Raw genomic sequence first — 23,754 nt, 5'->3', positions numbered from 1 at the left:
ATCTGCTTCAGTAATAACTAGTTAATCAACAAGAAACTGAGCCTTTCGCTGAAATCATCTCCAAGACTACCAAAAGGAATAAGATAGGATCCTGCGAGTGACACAGGTGTCTATAAATTACACACAGCAGTGCCTTTATGTGCCTGACACCTGGAATTGAGAATCGGGAGCCGATATTTCTTAGAATATCTCCTGAGATTGACAGTTGCCAACCTTCCCACATATTCAAATGAACTGAATAGAGCTCACCATTTCCATTGGAAATGTAGCTATCAGAAGATTAGTGCCAGTTAATCCTTTTGCAGACCATTGCAGGCTAACGGCTAGAGCATGTGCTTAGGAAATGTTGGGGCTGGTGCTATTTCCTTCTCTTAGGTTTCTAGGAGTGTGATTGCACAGCTGATTCCTGGCCCAGAAGGTGAACCATTAAGCAGAAGCCTGATTTAGGAACCCAGCAGTAAGATGTACAGCTGGGAATGAGGGGATGACTTTAATCCTTTCCCCCAAACTGTTTTTGCATTTGGCAAAACAGATGCAAACTGACCTGCAATCCCCTCCTCACAGGCAGAGCAGGCTGGTGCCTGTCTACGCTGTTCCTGAAGAGGATCTGCAAGCCTTCCTATGAGCTTAGAAATCCTAGAGACCTTGGGGCTGAAGGAGGGTGCACAAGTATTCGCAATGAGAAAACTACCCTGAGCGGGAAATGAAGGCATGGAAGGAACCTGCGGGGCAAATAAGGAGGTAGAAAGTGAATTGTCAAAGCTCCTAGGGGTAAGGCAGCTACAGGGGAAGGGATTTTTTTGTTAAGGGGTCAATGATATTATTATAATAACTGATGCAGGAGGAATATCTCAGCACATAATAAGCCATGCTACATTAACAAAGAAATAAAGTACAATATTCTAGTTTAAAAACCAGACTGGGATTTCCTACATAACTATTATAACCAACAGAGGATGAAGTTAATATGATCATGGAAGAGTACTGGGCTTTAACAATGTGCTTATGATTAAATATGGATGTTATAAAAGTTAAATATGTGAAGCACATTATATTAGCATCAAGCAAGGATATTACTAGGTTTATGGAAAATAGGATAAATAGTATAGAAACAGGAATTAGAACAACACATAAAATCTGCTTGTGAACTTCAGCAAATGAAACACATTTTTGTGTCACTATGAACCATATTAAAGAAAAATCTCCATTCTTATGTTCACTCCATTGACCACAAGAGCTATCAGTTTGGTATTTATAATTCCTGTTGTTTTCCTGAAATAAGCATCATCTGAGGAAAACCTCATGCACACCTAGAAATGTCTGCAGTGTGGAGCCCTCTAAAATACCAAAGCATGAAACAACTTGAAAGATTAGAATTTATTGTTCCATCTTCTGTATTGTATCCTGTTTAAAAAATATACATTTTTAAATTAATTTCCTGATCTGCTTCATAACATTGCCCTAAACAGCTGTGGGAATACCACAAGTCAGGATGCAGCACAGCAAGAGATGCTGCTGCAGAGGTGTAGACAAGCAGTCACTCCTTTCGAGGTTGCTGCTACCAAAGGCAGTATGTGGCTAATCATGGTATGAACATGACCAAGGGACCGTATTCATTTCTGATTCATCCCTCCATGTTCAGGGTAGCACAGCCTCAGAGCAGCTATGCTTTCCATCATGCTCCATCAGCTTTCCATCGGACTGTCCATAGTGTGAGTTGCTACAAAAAAGTGATATGTGTAACACAAGAGTCCCTCACTCCAGCACACTCGAGTGTGCTGCTTTGCACATCCAAGTCCATCTGTCATATCAGACTTGAACATGGATGGAAGGAGATGGAAGAAGAGCTGTGGTGATGCTCAACTCCTGGTTCCCCATCCCATTTCCCATCCCCACCCCCCAGTAGCATCCAGAGCTACCTACCCTTTCTGTGAACCTTTTTGCCTGCCCATTGCTTCTGCCCTGTCCTTTGATCAATGCTTTTTGCCTGCACATACCTTTTCATTTCAATGTGATCATCATCCTTGATCCAATACTGATGCTAACCCAAGTGTGTTGCAGTGCTAGGGCCATTCTCGTGGCTGATAAAGTAATGAAAAGCCACTTCTCAGGAGCTCTTTCACTTGTGTTGTTAGAGTCTATCCTATTTAAACTGTTGTCACTGGAAAAGACTCCTGTGGAAGAGGAAGAAAAAAGAGGTACTGGATTTTATGTAGCCTGTCAGCTATTCCTGTGGTTAAAGTTGGCTAGAACAAGAAAGACTAGAAATATCAAGACTATATAAGATTTAGTGTGGGAAATAATTCTTACTCATTTACTCAAATATAGTAGCATATGGCACAGTCATTGTGGTTAACAGAGGGGAAAAGTTATGTGTTAAATATTTTACAGATGGCTTTTTCTTAATTGGGATGAGAGATGGGAACAAGAAGCATTTTAAATAGCTCTTTTGGCATATAACAACGAATGTTCACTAGGATCACTATCTCACTAGTATAAGATTTACCAGCAGCTACAGCTAAAACCCAAAATAATGCTGCAAGTACTTCCAACACAGAGTACAGGAAAAGTAGATATATCACTGATAAATTCAACTGCTATTGATTTTGCATATGCTTTCTAGATCACAATGTAGTGTTGATCTCTAGTAGTCGGTCAATAGTGTCATTGTGCTATTTGTAGCAAATGATGCATATTTTAAAACTATCTATGAATCAGCAGCTGGTAAGGAAAAGTCCTTTGTCCACAATTTCTCACCTCCCGTAGATGCAGCAGAAGTACATGAGACAAGAAAGAAGAATTTAGAGTCACCTACAAGACTGGCATCCTTACACTACACTACAGAAGCATTACATTACACTGCATAATCACGTGGACACATACATCCATGTGTGTGTATCTGCTGATTGGGCAGCTGACCAAGGCCCATATTTTATCTGCTCATGAATCATTTTTACAATTTTGAACCAATACACATTGCAATGAATATTCTGAAAAAGATGCAAACAATTCCAAGCATTTTCCGTTGATACAGCTATCCAATTTTTGCTTCAATTCAGTTGCCTGTTATTGCTGATCAGGTACAAATATGTGGCTGACAGTGTAATTGCATATTATTTCTGTGTCATAAGCCTGTTCCATTACCTCTGGTACACCAGAATGGTTCTGGCAAGCCTCAGACAGTGATAAGGCTACTTATTTTCAGAGGCAAATCCTTTGAACCCTTTTTTTCATCAGTTTGTTTTTCATGTAATCTCAGTGACATACGACTGCAACATTGCCATTCTGATCTGGTAGATTGCATCCACTTAAGTTTTATTGAAATAGAAGTGCCTTACCCTCATTACATCTTGAGATATTTCTTCTTTAGATGAGAAAGACAACAACTGATCTCATATTTTACTTCCCCTCTGTAAATGGGTGACTTTCTAGACCATTTCAACATGAGAAATGCTTTTCTAGTTCTGTTGTTGAGATGTTGTACGAGTGATTGTATTCCTCACTACATGTAAACCAAACTGAGCATCCAAGTCCGTGTGCTCTTTTTCCATTGAATTCCTGGGTTTCAGATACTTATAGTGCTCACTGGATTATTTGCCCAGGTATAAAACATCTCACTCTTGTTTTCTAAGTTGTATGAATAGCTAAGGTATGACAGGCTGCTTACTTTCTTACTGTGGCAGAAGATGCTCCATAGTCATGCTGCTCAGCTCGTGGTCTATGCACCATTGGTAGTTCATAAGATATCCGAAGGTGTTGTGCCTTCACAAAAGTGGTGTTTCTGACTCTAATATGTAAGTTTGGTTTTTATCAAACTAGAAAGGATGTGCTGATGCAAAGAGCTTAACTTGCTTAAACTCCCACAACTGCCAAACAATATGATGATATAAGGTGATCCATGGCTATTGTTCTCAGAAAGGCCAGAGGGGTGTTAATTAAAGAAAAAAGAAAGAAAAGAAGAAAAAAACCCAAGAAAAAGGTTGCCAATCCAGTCCCATCCAAGTCTGCAGAGCCTCGGCCATGCTCTGCTTCTCCTGTCACTTTGTGCATCGAACCAGTCACTCTCTGTGGCTTGAGGGTTATCGGTAGTGTGTGTATCCGCAGTCATGCTGAGCCAGCCGCATGGAGGAGGGTGAGGTCCCACCACTGCCCAATCTGGTTGTTCATCTCGCTGGAGTTTACCCAACCCCCATCTTTATCTAACCCCATAAATATGCCTTTTCTCCTGCCATTAGGCCTTGCCATGAATGAGAGCTTTCTTTTTTTTTTTAGGTCATTTTTAAAACATCCAAATTCTTCATAGATCTGCAGCTGTATACATAGGTTAGGAGCATCTGAATCAGGACAACCAAGGTAGCCTCCAATAGACAGTGAGAAAGGACTTAAACCAGATCTGCTGAGGGAGTAGTAACATGGAACCGTACCTTTAATCAGGTGAACTTACAGCCAGGACAGCCATAGAGGAGGCAGAAATAAAAGCACACCAGTCTCCAGTGAAGTCAAACACGAGCACACACAAGGGTGGAGGTGTGCACACACACACACGCACAAACACACACCCTCACAGTGCACTTTAAAAAGATGCCCACACATAAAGAAAAGGAGATTATCGGAACAAATAAAGTCTAATACTGTTCTTTATTGTTGTTTAATTCCCAGAAGTGTCAGCTACAACGTGTCTCTCCAGAAAGAATCCACAATGAAAAAAACAACCCACAGTTGCTTCTTACTGATTATTCTTCTAATTGTAAGTATGAGAAAAACGAACTGCTCATGACCCCTGCCAGATTTAAACCTGTGGTGATGTTCAGAAAAATAAGGAGTATTGAGTTATATTTCTTGTACATCATAGGTCAAGGAATGAGTTTCATTACTGACAAATTTTGGTATAAAGTTAATAAAGTTCCTAAATAAGATATGTCATAAAAAATTTGACTTGAAATCAGTGTTTCTTGGTGATCCAGAAATGGAAGCCTGAAGAGGTAATGCATGTACTTTTTCATTTCCATGTTTTATAGACTACAAAGTATCAGTAACATGGAAACATACTTTTGAAAAGTTGCCTAACATTATTGTGTGAGACAGACTGACCTAATTAATTGTGGGTTTTCCCTGCTTATACTTATTCTGCTCTGAGAAAAGCAACCAAAAGGGGAAATAACAGTATAAAGATTAGTTATTCAGATCAGACTCTATTTTCAGCTGTTTAATCTCAATACTTCTGTTATTCCAGTATGTGCAACATGGCTGAATAGCTGCTGTTCTAAATATGTAGCAAATTGGTTTCTATTTGACTGAATACCTCTCTTGTAAGTGGAATGCTTGCTTTGATCTCTGCTTGATAAACTTCAAGCGATTAGTAATTATCGGCCTCAGTTACAGAGCAGTAGGTATATATCTGAATGATGCTACTGGGACTAAGCAACTCTCTGCCTTGGTGCTGTCTGAGTTACTTGAATGTCTGGTGCCACCTTATTCCCCAGCTAACCATCTACCTTTGTGTTCCTGAAGAAAGCTTTGAATACCTGTTCTTCTCAATTGTGCTGTGTTTGTTAGCTCCTCGTGCCCCAGTAACTGGGAGTCAGTAGCGCACCCTCAGCACTGGAGCTCTCTGCCCTGTGCAGTCTCAGTGCTTTGCAGAAGACTCTCTCCCATGTCTCTCATTGAACGTTTTATCCTAGACCCCAGTTACAGGGTGTCCTTAGACCCACTCCTCACCCCCTCCAGCCTTAAACTGATCACCAAGTCTTTCTCGTACTTTCTGATAGAAGCCATCTCTCTCACATGTTTCATTTTTGCATAGAATAGATAGCACTTTACTCTTCTGTGTAAAGGCCATAATAACTCTCCTTTGCCAAACAAAAGCTATTTAAAAGCTATTAACAGAATCTATTAGTTCTGGAGCACCAGTTGCTCCAAAACTCATGTATTAGTTATAAGGCTAATTTCTTATTGCCTTCCTCTTTGATGACTTCCCTTGTCTTGGATGCACAGTAATGCTGGTGTGCCACCATCACCAAATATTCCTCTGCGTTTCACATAAAGTGAATTCCATTAGAAATTTTAACAGTTCTTCTCAGGGAATATTTCTTAGTTCACTTTATTTATATTGTCAATTTTTCAGTAAGTATTCAGAGCCATAGAATCTGACTAAAGATGTGATCTTACCCTGTAGAAGAGGATTGATGAAGCAGGTTTTCTCACACAGTCCAATTTTGTCATCCTGGGCCAACCACAAAGTGCTTAGTTAAGACAAAATGAATGCTCCAGAGGAGGGTCATACTGTTGTTCAGTTAAATCCATTAGACCAAGATTGTATTTTAAAATAGATTCATTCTGAGTAAGAAACAAATTGCACAGGTTCATTAAGTCCAAATCTGTGTAATCATTTCCAAGCCTCAGCCACTATACAGTCTTTTACATTGTGTCAGATCCTGAAGGGCTCGTGAACTCTTGAAATAATTTCCATTCAGAAAACAAGGAAAAGTAGTTAAGTGAAATCCTAAAAACCAGCTTGTGATTTTATGCAACTGCACAAACTGGCATATTTTGGAACATGATTACAAAAGGTTTAAATCTCCAGAAGCCAATTAGTAAATCATTTGCCATTGAATGAGGGCACCGCTCATGGTGTATCCATGTGATTGCTGCCACTCACAGCTGTGAATAAGATAGGTGCCCAGGAGATGGCAGCCCACCTGTGTGCTCCACCAGGCTCCTGCCACCTTCCCAGATCAACAGCTTCACCATGAGTCTCAAAAAGCCAGTCTCTGCACAAGCACTGTGAGGCACACAGCAGATAATAGTTAATCAAGCCGTAAGCCTTTCCCTGCCTAGGCAGCAGCTCTTCCAGCAGCTAGTCCAGAGCAGGTCTCACTCATCACTGCGCCGGAAGGAGCATCACATATTTGTCACAGTCTCCCTGGGCTTCATGAAATATCTTCCTCCCCTTCTGACTCTGTATGGAGCCCAGAGGTTTCTCCAGCCCCTTGGGACATATCCAGCTGATAGTGTGGTTGGTCAGCTGTGCTGAAACTCTTGCTGGCACATCTCCATCTGCCAGCATCACCAGATCATCGACTTCTTTTAGCCTGCAGGTAATACCTTTACTCACTGCCTCATTGCCCTCCCACCTCCTGTCTGTAGGGACAGAGCCGCATTATCTGTGATACTGCCTTTGGGAGGGATGTTCTGAAGTGCCTATTTCCCTTTGTAATTGCGGATTGCTACCAGCTGTAAGGAAGTGAGCTTGCAAATTCAAGAGCTCTTCTCACACAAGGAAAATTTGTCAAAGTAAATATGTTACTGATGGTTTAGAGTTAGTGAGATTTACTTTCAGAATGAAACTGGTCATGGCTTTCTATCAGGGAGAGGAATGGCAACTTCTAAAAGTTAACACACAAGATTCAGGGGTGATCAGGACTTTTGTCTCCATCTTTGCTTTAAAAAAGAAAAAAAAAGAGTTAATGTTGCTATGCAGCTGATTACCTTAAAAAAGACTCTTAAAAGATGATGATTAGAGCTGCAGTCAAAAGCTGTGAAGCCTCCTGCAGCCTTTCTTTAATCCCACATTTTCCACCAATTTACCCGGGGAGTAAGGCTTCATTGTATGCACAAATACTGCAGCACTGGAAAAGAGCTATAAGAGATTCATGAGTTGTTTTTAATTAAATGTGCCTTGTCTTCATCTGCTCATGATGATGTCTTGCTTGTTTAAACAGCTGCCAAAATCTGCAGTATAAGTTGGATGGAATCTCAATATGAGATAACTTTCCATCCTGCTTCAACAGCAATTGAGTATGGAAAGATTTTAACATTCAATGGTTAAACAAAACATACTGCATTAAGGTATTTCCCCAAAGAGATTGTCTGCTTTTTTCGAACACATTTGTGATGGATAAAAGATTATTGTTACATTTACTGTTTACCATGCACTAATGACCTTCCTAAAGCATCACAGTGTTTTTTTTCACTGTGCTAATGCTAGTAGCTGTGAAAAGCAGTTCAAACACCATCAGGCTACAACAGGGCTCTGCAGCTGGGCTAGCTCATGCCAAGCTTTCAAGGATACGATATGTTTTGAGGGGCAGGAGTTTAGTCACCCACAAGGCAGTGACTACTTACGGCAGTTATAAAGCAAATGTTCAAAATGTATTTTTGAGCTCTCAAAATCAATAACAAATAGTTGCAGCATCCAAATTTGAAATATATTTTGACTGAGCTCAACAATAAGTGTTGCAAAACACTTAATGGAAGCAGGAAAAAAAGAAGGAAAGAAAGCTACAGATTAATACCTTCCGATCCTAAATGTCATGTATTGTTAACAGTTTGTACATTTTTGAGTTCTTCATGGTGGAAGAAAAACATTTGGGGATACTTGTTCATCATGTCCAATGTTTTGTGAAGCAACTGAATCTTATGCTTGCTTTATCTGGATTATGTCTCTCAGAAATGGGGAAAATCTTTCATGGGTTAAAAAGAAGTGTCTGTCTTACAGAAACTGGTGCACTAATTGGTAATTTCTAATATAGAATAATAACAAATCCAAATTGTTTTCTCTAGATTGCTTTGTCAATTCTAGGTATAAAGTGATCTTCAGCATTCCAAGCAGTCTGTTCTTTCTCTTTGTAATGATAATTCATCTTGTATCAGTCATTTGTCACGTGGTGGCTTGGTGGTCGTATGTATGACGTCATTTACTTGGACTTTTAGGAGTGACATCATATGTACGGCTGCTAAACTGCTGCATGGGACATCACTTAAACAGTTTTCTTCAGAAGAAATCATACTAATCATTTTTAGGCTATGCAACACATCCTGATTATTAAGTTGTAATTTATTTATTTCTCTTTAATAAAGAATATTTTTAAATGAATGAGGCATTCTACTTTATTGTATCAACAGCATTTATACTTCCATCTGAAATAACAGGTGGAAGAATGGGAAAGCTTTTTACCTTGCAATAATGGACTATGAGAATTTAGAATTTGTTCAGTACGATAGGTACTAACCAGGTGAAAATGGTTTAGTCTTGGCTTTTTTATGGTCAAAACATATGTTTTAAAACTGTATTCCCAAAATAGCTAGGTATAATCATCAAAATGTAATAACAGAGGTGATTCCTAATCATTATTTCCAGTCGTGTGTGTGTGGGCACGGGGACGTTCCCAGTGTCTCACATGAGCATGCTATGCATTACGCTTTTCCCCCTCTGCAGTCATGCCCAGGCTTCTTCTAGTTCTGATAAGAGAATAATGACACATATATTTCTTTCTGCCCTATTTGCCCTTTCCAGACTCTTAAGCTAAGGAGCTGAAGAAAAAATACAATTAATAATAATGTCCAACATCACAAACCATACTAAGATTTTTTGCTGACTATGTCCCAGGTGTTCAAGGTTGGATCTTAAGCCCACTGAAATGAGTGGGAAGACTGCCATCAGCTTCAGGGAGATTAGGTTTTAGGCTCTGTTTATCAAAGTGGTGGTGGACATTATTCTCCTGTGTACTTTAGAAACCACTAACAGTGCAAATGGAAGTATGACCACTTCAAACTCCAGCAAGCCACCACATTTACTTTTCATTAGTTAGCTGAAATGCTCATCAGATTTTAAGACAGAGGAAATATTATTCAGATTTCCATGGGCCAGCTTTTCAAATGTAGGCAAATAGAAAAGAGTAATAGATATCAAATGGAGGAGTACATTCAAGGGCATATCTGTATGAACAATACTAGCAAGACACCTATATATAACTCTTAATTTGACTTTGTACACAAAATATTTGATTACATCAAAAGTGCATGGAAATATTTGTATGTGACTAACTTTAAAAATCCAATTCTTTGTGTTTGGTAATAAGAAAAAAAAAGCAATTGATTTAAGAGATAGTTGTAATCTAATATTAAATATTCTAGTCTTTATCCAAACATGCTTTATATTTATTGTAGGCTGTTAGGTAATTTCCACTGGTGAAGTAATTTCTAAAGAGCTTTGGTGACACAGTCTCCTCTGTCTTTTTATCTCTCTGAATGAATTCCTGACTGAAACATGGGCAACAGAAATTTTGCTAGCAGTTTCAATAAGGCCAGCATTGCCTTCCTTGGAGACCATAGAAATTATGGCCTTCATAATTTCTTATCATCTTCATTACATGGTTGAGTACTTTAAATAATTTTGTGCACAATACAAAATACTTATCCCATCCACCACCACATAAACCTTCTGCCGCCAAATATTAAAATATTCTTCTTGATCCATACCCAGTGAGAGACAACTTCTTCAGGAATTAGATTAGTCTCTTACATATAGCAAGTCATGGAACTGGCTTTTAGGAGTAAGGTGTCTTCACTCTCTGAATTATATCACATCCTAAAGAATTATTATCCCCAGTAACAAACTGTTACATCCTCACCAGTTAAAAGATATAATTAGACCATTTCTTTTCTGCTGGCATTTGTTACTTTTGATGTCAGTTTACAATAAGCTTCTATACTGTGCAGTCTTGTGGGAATGCACTGTCATTTTAAAAAAATTCTTTATAAAAGAGGATCCAAAAACCAGAAAAAGGGAAGGATATTCTGAAAAACTTTAAAAGTACTTACACTTTCTATCTGTATATCTATAATTTGTCAGTTATTTCATATGTGCGTTGTGCTTTACTCTGTACGGATAGAGCAAATGAAACTGCAACAGTATTTATGAGCAGAGCGCCTGACCTTTCTGGTCTCTTCATCAATGTGAATTGACTTTTTTTGGTCAGACATATCTGAAGAACAAGTTAACTCCTTCCTAGAAGAAAACAAAAATCAAATAAAAGCATCATTTCAGGGGAAAGAAACTTGGTGAAGTTTTCCCAGAGTAATCAGATGGTTGTGCTTTCAAAACACAGATATCTTCCCAGAATCACCCAGAATGACGGAGGCAATCCCACAGAAGCCCTAGCTTTCTCAGATTATACTGTTATTCCATTCTTGAATCCAAAGAACCTGAAACAGGTATTATTCAAAATAAGTATGGAGAAATTTAAGCATGAAATATCAGTGGATCGTTTCAGGGAAGCACTGAAGCCCGTGGAGGTACATGGACATGAAGGGTTGAGACAGACTCAGGGTGGATAACCTGCCTGGGGTCCTCTAAAGGGCATCCTATGAAACTCATCTACACTTTCCTACACCACTTGTTAGATATGGGACATTGCTCATTTGGCCTTTAAATGATCTTTATGGACTCCAGCCATTTTCTTTCATCTTTTCATAAATCGTGGATCCCAGATACGCTTGGTTTTGCTTCTGTTGAATTCTTCTGGCTTTCTAGATGCTTGATTTTTCACTTGAGTAGCCAAATGAAATTACCCCAATAACTTCTCTGTCCAAGTTATGGATATAGTTTTATGTAGTAATATATATATACATATACATGTACATAATTATATATAGTTATATATAGTTACATAGATATATACAGTAATATACAGTTATATATATATATAACACTGTACCTACTAGAAAGTATATTGCTTCTTATTCCTCCCATTTTATATCAAGTAATTATTTAAGCGCTATGAACTAAACTGCCTTCACTATCCTCCATGGTCTTCATATAGCATACAGGTGAAAATGAAAACGTCAGTATCAGAAGAGATTAGATTAGATTAGCTTCCAGAAAACATCAGTTAAATTTAGAAGTATAAAAAGATTAAACTGTGATGATTTGGCACAGAATATATATGATATATATATCATATATGTATCGTATATATATCATAATAAATATATGATTAAGTATATATAATGATAAAGTATAACGTTGTAGTAATTATTGTGATAAAGTATAATGATAAAGTAATTACTTTATTTTACCTAAGTCAACCATATTGTCTTTATTATGTATTTTACCAAGGTGTATTAGTTGTACTAATAGAAAAGAAAGTAATGTATTAATGGAATTACTTGTGGGATGGGATAAAGCAAAGGAAAAGCACCAATTTGAGAAATAAAATGATGTTTATGCTTTGAAACCTGTCATGTTTTCAGTTTGAACAAATGCTTGCTTGAAGAACTGTGTACTCATATTTGGTGCCAATATACATTTCACAAATTTGAATGTGCTCTGAAGGTGACCAGTATAACCTGAAGTATACTTCTAGAAATCCTAAACCTGTCCTTTCATACTGAGACAATATTGCAAAAATAATAATGTTAATAAGTCTGTTTACATGACTGATGTCTAGGGAAATGCAGGCTTTGAATAAGAAAGATCCCCAAGAGCATCAGACGTGTGCTTATGTGAGTCTCATGTTTTGAAGCAGCCTACAGATGACTCTGTATGTGTTTGTGATGGCTTTAGTACAGCTTTGCAGGAAAAAAAGTAGCGGATCAGGCAGGAAAAGTGCCACAGCAGCTTTGCTTTTGGTTGTGGAAGCAGAGGGACTAATCCTTTCATATCATGCTCATGTGGAGAAGTGTCCTGATACAGGATTAAGGCAGAACAGAATTGAACTAAAACTTCCCGAGATCATAGACCTGGGCTGTGCGATAGAGATGCAAAGCAAGCATCTAGGAATGGAAAAAGGTCAACTCTCCTCTAACTGACCTCTCTACCCGAGATTTTGCCTACCAGAGGCAACGATCCTTCTGTATGCCCTGCAGGGAGTTCAGAGTGGAAAAGGTCAGAACATACCAGTTGATTGAAGGGGACTTTTTCATTCAGACACTCAAATTTAGGAACCCTTTGCTTAGATAATTACCTAAGAGCTAAGGTCAGACAGAGAGGTTTAAACTCTTTGCCTTATGTTTCTATTACCTTAACAGTTGAAGGAGCTCAAAGCAGGTGACATAAAATATGAAACTGTCATATAGTTTCTAGGCTGTGTCACTGAGGTATTTTGTCTGGGTAATCTAAAGAGAAATCAGTACCAGTAGGAAGAAATAGATGGGTGTAACTTTGGTGAGATACCTACAAAACTTTTTGAAGACCATTATGCCAGATGAAAAGATTTTGAAGATTTAAAAAGGGATTGGTTAAAATCCTGAGTTTATAGTGAGGTAAACTAGTAAAAATTGAGCATTTCCACTGCAAGAAGTAAAAGGCCTATCATAATGATAAACGGATGTGCTTGATAATGCATAATAGAGATTTCTGTTCCTCACTTTGTTTATCCTACTGCTTTATTCACTTGTACTAACAGTTTTTCATTTCTGTACAGAGAATGGTTCCAAGTCTTACTTCTACTGTAAATTACACTGATCCTACATTAGAGCCTGTTGTAACTGAAAATTCAGTCATACGACAGAAGATAATAGATTCGCAGTTCAAGTGCTATGAGAGGATGAACAGAGCTCCTCCATATAGGAAAAAAGGTAAAAAGTGAAAAAGATCTGTTTGGTATATTGCCATGTTTGCTTATATTTATTACTATAAAGAAACATTTTCTTCTGTATATTAATACATGGTCTTCCTAGGTCTGCCACTTCCTTCCAGTAAACAGTAGTCAAATTCACACTAAGTTAGCGTCCTCTTATTTGCCACAGAAAGAAAAAGCCTAAAATGAGCACAGGCAATGAGCAGCTTTTCCTTCCTCCCCCTGCAGATAATACCTCCATAGCGTAGATGAAGTACATTTTTGGCTCAGTGTTTTGCAGCTTGAGTATCCATTGCTCTTGCTTAGAGAATATGATTTTCCAGAACTGTCAGTTCAGTACCTTTTGCTAAGCTCACACAAAGACCTGATTGTGATGAATGGTCTCTTGAACATAAGTGTCATTTTATTTGCTACCCTCATCATTTCATTTTGCTGTCATTTGTGTATTGACTGATACCTGTCTGTGCTCTGTACTATCACAGATGGTCTATGTATTCCACATTCAATGATAACACTAGTAAAAAGAAGTTTATAAACCACTGAGGACATATCTTTACTGAATATGAGGCACATATTAAGATTAATAAGAAGGGAAATGGTAAATAACGGTGATGTTACAATGGCACGGTATAAATCAAGAAGCATTCCTAGCTGGGACTGAGTGTTCTGTTCTGGTCACTGTTTCTCACAGAAAATATGGACAAAGTCATGAGGAACTAGAGAAAAAATATTGGAGGTGTTGTGGGAATTTATGCAAGCAAAGAACAGAAAGACTGAGGTAACAGTTTAAAGAGAAGATATATTAAAGACAGATGATAAGGGTACACAGCATAATGAATGGGATGGATAAAATGTGGGGTTTTTTTCATAATATGAGAACAAAGACTTTTCTATAACTCATTACCACAAAGATTTTACCAATTTCTATAAGACTAAAAGAATGATTAGATGTTAAGATGCTCAGGGTTTGATGTTTTGGAATGAATAGAGAGATTCTCATTGCTTTAAATGGGTTTTCATTCAGGCCAATAATGGGAAAAACCCACAGGTATTTAAATAGTGTTATGGGATAAAAATCTTCATGTTTCAGATATAAGCAAGCCTTTAGCTGCTGGGCTTGATAAGAAAAAAAGTTACTGTCTGCTCAGATTACTCTTTCAGTCTCCAGCTCTGTAAGTACATAATTTTTGCATCCATGGATAGCTCCACTGGATTCCCCTTTCTTTTGCCCCTTGATCATGTGATTAGTTGCTGAAGCTTTTGCCCTGTGTGAACTAATTCTCATTAGAATGAATTCCTGGTAGTTTTCTCAAAGGAGGTGTTGTCACAGGAGAAGAGCTATTGTAGATCAGCAGCAACCTGACACAGCACAGCAATTCTTGCATTCCTTTGATTAGCAGCTAGATTTAAGTGATGCCATTGGGGACTGTTATGTTCATAGCAACATGCTGTTAATTAATTTATATCTCAGAATGAAGATAATTGGTGATTAGGGAATGATGCCAACACTACTGAAGTAATCTCTTCACGGTAGTTTCTATAAGTCACAACTAAATCGTTGTCCACCCTTCAACATTTATACCTCCTAAAATGTGGGAACTGAACAAGGGTCTAAATGTCTTGCCTGCAAATTTGAAAGAGAAGATTCTCTTCATCAGAAGTTCTCCTGATGCAAAGGACAACTGTGGGACAGCTGCTGAGGAGAAGAGCCTGACATACTGCTTGAAGGGATATACTAATTACACGGTTCCAGTACAAACAGTTGCGGAGTTTCTCTCTAACTGAGGCTTCCAGGAAAGCTCAGGAAGACTGGTACTGCTTTGAGAGAACCTGCCCAGGTGTGTCCACATTTTTTTCTGGGACCTCCACAGCCCCTAAAGTATCCAATTTCTATACTGGCACATCCATCGTAATCCTAGGGCCCAAAGTAGATGAGTATGAACTGCAGGGAACTGCACAGTCTCACACTCAAAAGCCAAAGAGCTGGTGTAACCCAGAGGAGTTGTGGCAGCATAACAAGTGGCCACGTGTCAGCAGGGCTGAAGTAACAGACCATGTGTACACATTTGTCTTGCCCATTTCAAGGTAGAATTGATTGACACCTGACCATCCCTCTGGGATAGTGCTGCATTTCCTCCCTCCCCATCCATCCAAAATTGTAATCTTTTCAGCCACTTGCACACGAGTATTCTGTTCCTCTTCCTTTTCTGTTTTGTTGCTTACACTGGCTTATTTCCTGCACCAGTTCAAATTATACAAATCTATATCCATTTATCTGCGTTGAAAGACACATTCTGCAATGTATAGATCAACACCAATGAATTTTTTTCCTTATGTGGCAAAGCAAAGGATTTAAAACAAAAGCCAGAAATTCCTAACAAGCTCACTCTACAGTATCTCTCAGATACAGTGCTCAAGTTGCATCTATTTTCTACTAGTCTTTTCCTTTGATATTACAAAATAATCCCTAAAAGTCTTTCAACTATATCTCAAAGCCAGAGCAGAACATGCGAATGCCTGAAAGAAAGATAACAAACCGCTGATATCATGGTTTGTTAATGAAGTGAGCAAATAGCATTAGCACATTTAACTTGACAATGGGAAAATATATGTTCATAAAATCTTTAGCTGATGAGGAAAAAGCCCTCACAAAAATATTTTTTTGCTATAAACTAGCCAGGAAAAACATTAATTTAGAATGTTTTATGCTTTCGATTTTTAATCCAAAGCTCTTTTGACTTAAAATAACAGGCATCTTTTTACAGCTTTCCAAATCTGTTGTAAATATTGTCTCTTAAAGAAAGCTTAAAGAAGACCACTTATCTGAAGATAATTTTAAAGGCACCAGGAGCAATTAGCTGCCTACGTTTTATTAACTTTCAATGGCTATTTAGAGCCTAACTTCCTTATGAGTCTTTCAAAAACAGCTTACATGATCATAACAGCACTTCTAAAACTCCCATGGGACCAGAGCATAAAATGCAAGATGTGTTTTCTCCCTGTATTTCCCTTTGACCTGACAGTCATGATAAATATCTTTTCTCCAGTATAAACTGATTTTAAATGGGAAATAATGAAGTACAATTTTTTTAATGTGCTACTTGACTGAATCTGCAATGAGTGAGGAAACTGTTACAGCAAACAGTCTAACAGTCTTATCATACAATTTCAGTTAAGCAGTATGTAACTTCTCTGTAATGGGAATCAAGAATGAGCTATATGATGTATTTCTAGCATAGCAGGGCAAAACAAAATCAAGGATTTTTCCTCTCTTCCTCTTCATCTTTTTGGGGGCTGGGAACAATGCTAGCAGGGGACATAGCCTGGACAGTGCTACCTTCCCTGAAGGGGCATGACGAGGACAGGGTTTACGTGCCTTCCCCAGGCAACCTCAGAGGGCAGAGTTAGCCTGTTGCAGACAGCTGGAAACATCTTTCGATCTTAGGCCTCACTTCACTGGATCTACAGGATATCACAGCCCACCTGCGGGCTTGGTGTCACAAGCTACGGCTTTAAAGACACACGCTAATCTTTAGTGTTGGGCAATGCAACAAACTTACAGGGACCAGTCTCTGCAAATGTTGCCTTTACCTGGGATAGCCCTGCAAGCTCTTCCTAACTTTGCATTTCAAAGACTTGGTCTTCAAACCTGCTGAACAGCAGAAGGTGAAATGAAGTGTGGATGTCTGTAAGGATTCAGGCAACTGAGACCCCCTTTACCACTAGTGCATGTGCTTAGGACTAAAAAGGTATGGAAATCAGGACCAGGAATCTGTAGGATCAGACCTACGTTCAAAGTTCAATTCAACTGGCTTTAAAACATTACTTTCCAGTAAAATTAACACCACTGATGACATGTCAGCAACCATGAGTACCCTGTAGCATCTGAAGGTCATGCAAGGTGTAGTAATAACAAGCTTTTTTTATTGCAAAAAGAAAACACTTTTATTATCTGCAGATGCCACTATTCCTTGGGAGAGTAGAACAGTATGTGTTCAAAGTGACTATTTGTTAAATTAACTACTGAATTCCTCTTGCATTCCTCTAGGTCTGTTCTGTAACCGAACCTGGGATGGATGGTTGTGCTGGGATGACACACCTGCTGGAAGAATCACTGCTCAGAATTGTCCAGATTATTTTCCAGACTTTGATCCAACTGGTAGAGTATTACTTTTCATCATATTATCTTTCAAAGGAAGCTTTCAGAACATTCATGCCATTAAATGGAAGCATGTTTCTAAAGGCATTTTTGTGACATTGTGAAATCTCAGAGAGTTTGTCTGAAATGAAAACATATACAGTCATTGGGTTGCATAATTTATATATTTTAATTTTAAAAACATTTTAGATGTATTTATTTTTATATAAATTTTACACATGGATTTCTGGAATCTATTTTATGAAAATATTGACTGTTTAGTACCAATATCAAAATGTTTTTTAAAACTTAATTCTAAACTTTTCTAATGAAGAGAAAATTCTGAAAATATTATTCTATGCATGAAATATATACCAGCATTTTCTCTCTTCTATTTTTATTGGAAAATGCAGTTTTATGGAAGAAAGCAAGCAGAAATAATGTTCTTTCAGCCACAGAGTTTCTGTTGTTCATTGAATTCTTCATGCAGATACTTGCAGATATACTTTTAGACTAAAAGTAGTAAATCAAGAACATTTAAAAGGGAAAATGAAAGGAAAAATTAAGGACAGAAATGCTGATGAATAGGCATGAGGAAATATTAGATACAGTTAAAACACCACAAAGCATATTATCAGATGAAAGATATAGTTGTGTGTTCCAAATGCAGGACGTACTGCTTCTGCAGATAAAAATTATTGTGGGGGATATATAAATCTCAACATTTTCAACAAGGTTAAAACAAAATTTATGTGCCTAATTGGAAAGTAAATAGACTACTGCATAGCTGTAAATTATTGTCTTAATTATCCAGTCCAATAGTTAAACTATTGGTTTTGGTGAGTTTTTTGCCTGTTTAGAAACAGAGTTTCCATGTTGGATCAGACCCAGTATGTATTTAGTTGGATGCCGTTTGTAGTAGCAGCCAGATTTGTCAATTTTTCTGATCTTTAAAAACCAAGCTAGCCATGGTTAGAGAATTCAGCCAGCAGGTGGGACACTTCAGTATCAGTCCCAGTTTGCAGGAATTCAAATCCCCATCTTCACTTGGATGAAGGAACCTCCTCCTTTTCACTGAAAATGGGCACTGGACAGGAAAGGATTCATTGTCCCAGAAAGCGAGTGAGCAAGGCTGCGTGGGAATATGCTCGTATGGGAATATCCTGAAACCTACAGCACAGTTCTTACAGTAACTAACATTTTTGGCATACTTCATGAGCACTGAATCACAAATTCTTGTCTTTTGTGTCCTTGTTTAATTTCTGACACACTCAATCTTGAACTCTCTTCTATAGAGTACTGTAGTTTCAAAAGGGAGTTGCAGGGTCTTGCCGCAAGGTCAGCCACACATGCTAATCCCTGGTGCACCCTGATGGGAGCTGAGACCCCTCTACGTTCAGGAGAGCGTTCAAGGCTCTGGACCCTGAAATTATAAAGGTCTTTTCCTACATTCCTGGCAGAGATGCCTCTTGGATGGAGTCTACACCTTCCATTTCAATTTACTTCCTCCATTTCTTTCATGATGTCATCCCCACATCGTCTCAAAACAAGCAATTCTAGGTGGCAACAACCCCTTTAATGAATAGGACAATTTCCTACCAGTTGTCCACCCTCCCCACTTCCACAGCTTTCATTAAAAAAAAAAAAAAAAAAAAAAAAAAAAAAAAAGTGGAGCTAACAGTCCTGCTTTATGTATATTCCATATGCCATTTAGCTAGTAGCACAAGGAGGTATTGGGCAGCTCTGAAGTCCCAGAAGTCTCTCCACAGCTTCTAGATCATCAGCACACAATGAAGGAGGGTGATTATAGAACAGGTCTCCACCCCTAGCTCTCAGGACACCTGTTACTAGCTCTTCTACCCACCCTCTTGTCTCCAAAGCCTTGTTCTGAGCCAATCTCTCCATTACAACAACGCTCTTCTAGAGAAGCACCTCACTCTTCCTATTAATGCTTATTAATGTTGAGGCCTGTGACTCACCCAGCTGATTGCAAATGGCTCCTTTAGGTACTTACACGTGTGCTGCAGAATCTGGCCCTCACTGTGTAGGTACTATTGTTATTCTTTCTCCCATTTTTTAAAGCTTGTGTATTTTATATATATATATTTTTTTATTCCTGTTATATGTACAGAGCAGCAGGGGGAAAAAAAAAAAAAACCTCTGGTAATTTCTTACTATTTTTGCTGCTGTCCTGTTTAGGAACAATATCTGCATTTGTCATATTGACATACTGACAAATCCTGTAGTGTCTGCATTTCCCCCCCGACACATCTCTCTGCTCCTTTGTCAGCACCTCTGTCTGCCTCTCTCCTGCATCTGAGTCAATTGACACTGTTTCCGTGACATGATGGCAGCTCAGCAGCTCCTGCTTCAGCCAGAGTCACTTTCCTAGAGTATCTATTAAGTACCCCAGCACGTATTACAGCTACTGCATAAAAACAGCGGGTAGTCGGCCTTTGCCTTACAGGTGCTCGATTGTCACATCGGGACTTCATAAAGTAGGAGGAAGACAAAATCATGTGGTGACTAGAAATCTTTCAACTGCTAATGGAAGTGACTGCCACTTAGAGGTGACCAAAAGCACAGGTTCAACCATCCTGCAAAAAGTCTGTCACATTTTGTATCACAGGTCATTACTTTCTTTGGTAACTTATGCTTGTTAAGCAAAATACAGCTAGATTTTCCTCTGAGAAACAGAAATTTAATCCTAAAGAACAATGGTTTCACAAGATATAAACTGCAGTGCCTGTCAGATTTCCTTCTCACTAAGGCTCCACAATATCAAACCACCTCATCGTGTATTTTAGACATGCAAGTAACTCTATGGACTTCAAAAACATTTCATACTGTGTTGCTTTGGGATGCACTATCTGCAGAACTGGTATACTGTATATCAGACCACTGATATCTAAGCTGCTTTTGCTTGGGGCCATGTATAACTTTGAGTCCTAGAAAAAAATCATTATCAAGCTTTCTTTTTGCGCTTTCATGCTTACTTCATTCGTAACTGGAAAAGTGAAACAATATCATGCAACATAAAGTCTGATCCTCCTAGCCATCTGCACCTGTGAATGTTATATAACAGACCTCCATATCCAAAATCCCAGTAACATTCAGTATCAATGCCAAGAGGAAATTCTTACAGTATGTTAGAAAGTAAATAAGATGAAATCATATTCTGGAGGAAACTGTTACAGTGTGTTAGAAAGTAAACAAGGTGAAATCATATTCTGGCAAAAATGGCTCAGAAGCAAAATGAGAGAGAAAGAGAGCTCCAGAGTGCTCAGTGCTCAGTCCATTTTCTGCCTCACAACTTCACAACCAACTCAACCTGATGTAATTCCACCTATTTCATTAGTTCATACTAGATAGAAATCTGGGTTATGAAACAGGAAAGGACCACTGTAATAATCTACTCTGTTTAATTAGCTAGGGCTTCTTACCCTTCTCTTCCCACCTGATGCAGATCTATTCCGTGAAAGGAAATTAGTATTTTAAGGCAAACAGACATACAGAACCCCTCCTCCCCACAAGCTGGGACAACTGTTACCTTTTGTAGCAGTCTCTTTCTCACAATGACCATCATGCGCAATGTGATAATGCATAAAAACAAATCAATGTTTTGGGAGAACATACTGAGACCTACTGGGTTAACTCCAGTGACAGCAGGAACTTCACTGTCTCATCCATCCCTGTCTGTGAATCTCTAGGTAGGGATGGGTTTTATACTCCCATATTCAGACATTATATACAGTTTCCCTTGAATTATATTTTATATTCATATTTTATCCAAGTTAATCTTTGGTGTAATTCCTTGGAATGATTCTCAGTCATGCTGAAATCGATAGGAATTGCATTTGATAGGAATATAGTACATAACTCATTCTGGTAATATTCTTGCTAACAAAACAGAATTAAAATATATTGTGGATGTAATGGCTTTCCACCAAGATAGATTTACTGGGGGCATTATGAGGTGCAGATCATTGCCCCGTGCAATGCACAGGCAGTTTGCTTGATGGTAGGGGAATGTCATATTACCCACTTCACTGTCCCAGCTCTCTGCTCATGGTTGGGATGAATTTGGCCCAATCGCATATAGCAATACCGCCCAATGTACGAAGTCCATTATGATAGTCACACCTTTTCACTTCATTTTCAGTCCCTTTCCTCATTTCGCAAAGCACATGGTTAAGAGCAATAACCACCCAACGCAGAGCAAGCCTGGCTGGCTCACGGGCAGCTGGCTGACCCAATGATCCAAGGCCACTTTTACCAAGGCTCCATTCACTTCTCTGCTTAGCTGGGTTTACTTATGTCTTTGATTTCATATTACAAACTAATTGCTCATAACTCTCCACATGGCTCCAAGAGCAAAGTTTTTACAATGACAATTCAAAAAAAGATCTGTATATATATCTATAACCAATTACATCAGAGGAGGATTAATATCTTGTTATCTCTCATGACTGAAAATCATGGAAGTAGAGCCTTACCTTATTGCTCTGACACTGACTGGAGGGAATGAGGTCCCATCACTCTGGAGCATGGATCGTGGTTCACTTCCTACTTTCACTGGGATCTGAGAAGCACCCTCAGAGTGCAGCAGAGAGGCAAAGGCACAGGCAGTATTTTTGTTCACTGCCACTCCCTTCTTGTGCCATTTTGCAGTCTCTGAAGCCTTTTGTCTTCTGTAAAAAATATCTTCAGAGAAGGATAAATGTCCCATGCAAGAGAGGGGGAACACGCTGAGTAGTTCTTGTGGATCCTTCTGGACATAGCAGCTAGGACACCAATGGCTTGTGGCTACAAGGGACTGGATGTGACAGGCACAGACAGGTCCTTTCCTCAGCTGGCAAAATGCATAAAGCTGACTAAGATACCAAACTGATGGGCACAGTAATTGCAGATGAGAAATCATGACCTTACACAAACCAGAAAGAGAGAGACCTTCTGGGTGCCAGCTCCATCCCACATCCCAGCTCAGGGCAGGCAGGAAGGCTGCTTTCACAGGGATCTCCTACTTTAGGCAGCATCCTGACTGCAGTCCCCCAGCTAGTGAGCCCCCTCCCGTGTGCCCAGTCCATCCCGCGCTCCTTCCCACCCGCACTATGCCTTGGCACGGCGACAGGTCTGTGCTTGCAGCTGGGCGGGAGGCAGGAGCAAGCAGCCTCAGGTGCCCCGGAGCCACAGGGACCTGCTAGCAGTAAGGACTGTGGCATGGAGAGCCCTTCTCTTCCTGCCACAAAATCGGTTTTTGTCTGCTCTGCTAAAAAGCCTTCAGCTCTGAATTTCTGCAGGTCCTATTTTACTGTCTTGAAGTGATATCATTTAGACAGTGATAAATAAAACAAATCTGTTTCTTCAGCTGGATTCTTTGTCCAGCTGCTTCTTTCTCTGCTTCCCCTTCTGTGCGTTTCTATCCTGCTTCTTAGCAAGCTTGACAGCTACATTTTAAACATCATTTCTTATCCCCACAGTGCACAACATGACTCTATTATACAGATTCCAGTTCTGCTGACTGCGGTATTTTGATAATATCAATCTTCAGTTACAGGACCCTGAAGTTGAAGCTTTCTAGGGGCTCCATTGTGTTATATCAGATTTTCTTTTGTTTTTGAAATAATTTCTTCTAGAATATTTTACTGAGGATATAAGTAAATCAGATGTGCTACAGAAGTATCATCAATTCCAATTCCTCATCTGCAAAACTAAGTACTATTCAGATCTATCCAAAGAATGGTAAACAATCCAATGTCTGGTATGTGCTGAGCATGCACTGCAATGGAGAAAAACTTCTGTTAACTACCAACACATAACTCAACAATAAAAAAAAGATGTTGACTCTTTTAGCATCTGCTAGCCATAGAGTTGTTCTAATTGTAAAAAAACTGATTGATAGAAGTGTCATGTTTGTTTCATACTTATTGGGGTAAGATATTTGTTATATATAAATGACTGAGTAGTTTTGTATGAAAATATGATTCATAAAAGTACTATTGGTAGCTCAAACCCCATGCAAAACTATTACTACTGGTTAATCTTTTCAGACATTTTAGTAATTCCAAGAAACTACCGCTGTGGGTGTGATTTTTCTCATCTGGTGCCCAGATAGCTCCTGAAGTGTCTGTTATTTGAAAGAACTATGGAGAGCCTGCACAACTACCTTTGAGTAAATGTGCAATTTAAGGTACCTAAAGTCAGGTGAGAGGAATCCCACCCAACATCACAATTCGTACCCACTGAATAATGTGA

At 38.8% G+C, this 23,754-nt stretch overlaps 1 protein-coding gene across 3 annotated transcripts in view; it reads left to right on the top strand.

Moving 5' to 3' along the window:
* Window positions 1-23,754, top strand: part of CALCR (calcitonin receptor) — a 175,946-nt gene that overhangs the window by 88,161 nt on the left and 64,031 nt on the right. For all 3 annotated transcript variants that reach the window (XM_064506080.1, XM_026098786.2, XM_026098785.2), the window contains 3 exons: window positions 4,660-4,747; window positions 13,206-13,359; window positions 17,410-17,520. In XM_064506080.1, coding sequence (XP_064362150.1) covers window positions 4,660-4,747; window positions 13,206-13,359; window positions 17,410-17,520 — 353 coding nt within the window. The remainder of the gene's footprint in view (window positions 1-4,659; window positions 4,748-13,205; window positions 13,360-17,409; window positions 17,521-23,754) is intronic.

This window comes from Dromaius novaehollandiae, chromosome 2 (genome assembly GCF_036370855.1).
Source record: "Dromaius novaehollandiae isolate bDroNov1 chromosome 2, bDroNov1.hap1, whole genome shotgun sequence".
In the NCBI taxonomy this organism is placed as follows: domain Eukaryota; kingdom Metazoa; phylum Chordata; class Aves; order Casuariiformes; family Dromaiidae; genus Dromaius; species Dromaius novaehollandiae.
The sequence above is the reverse complement of the archived record's forward strand: the minus strand, read 5'-3'. Positions and strand labels throughout refer to the sequence as shown.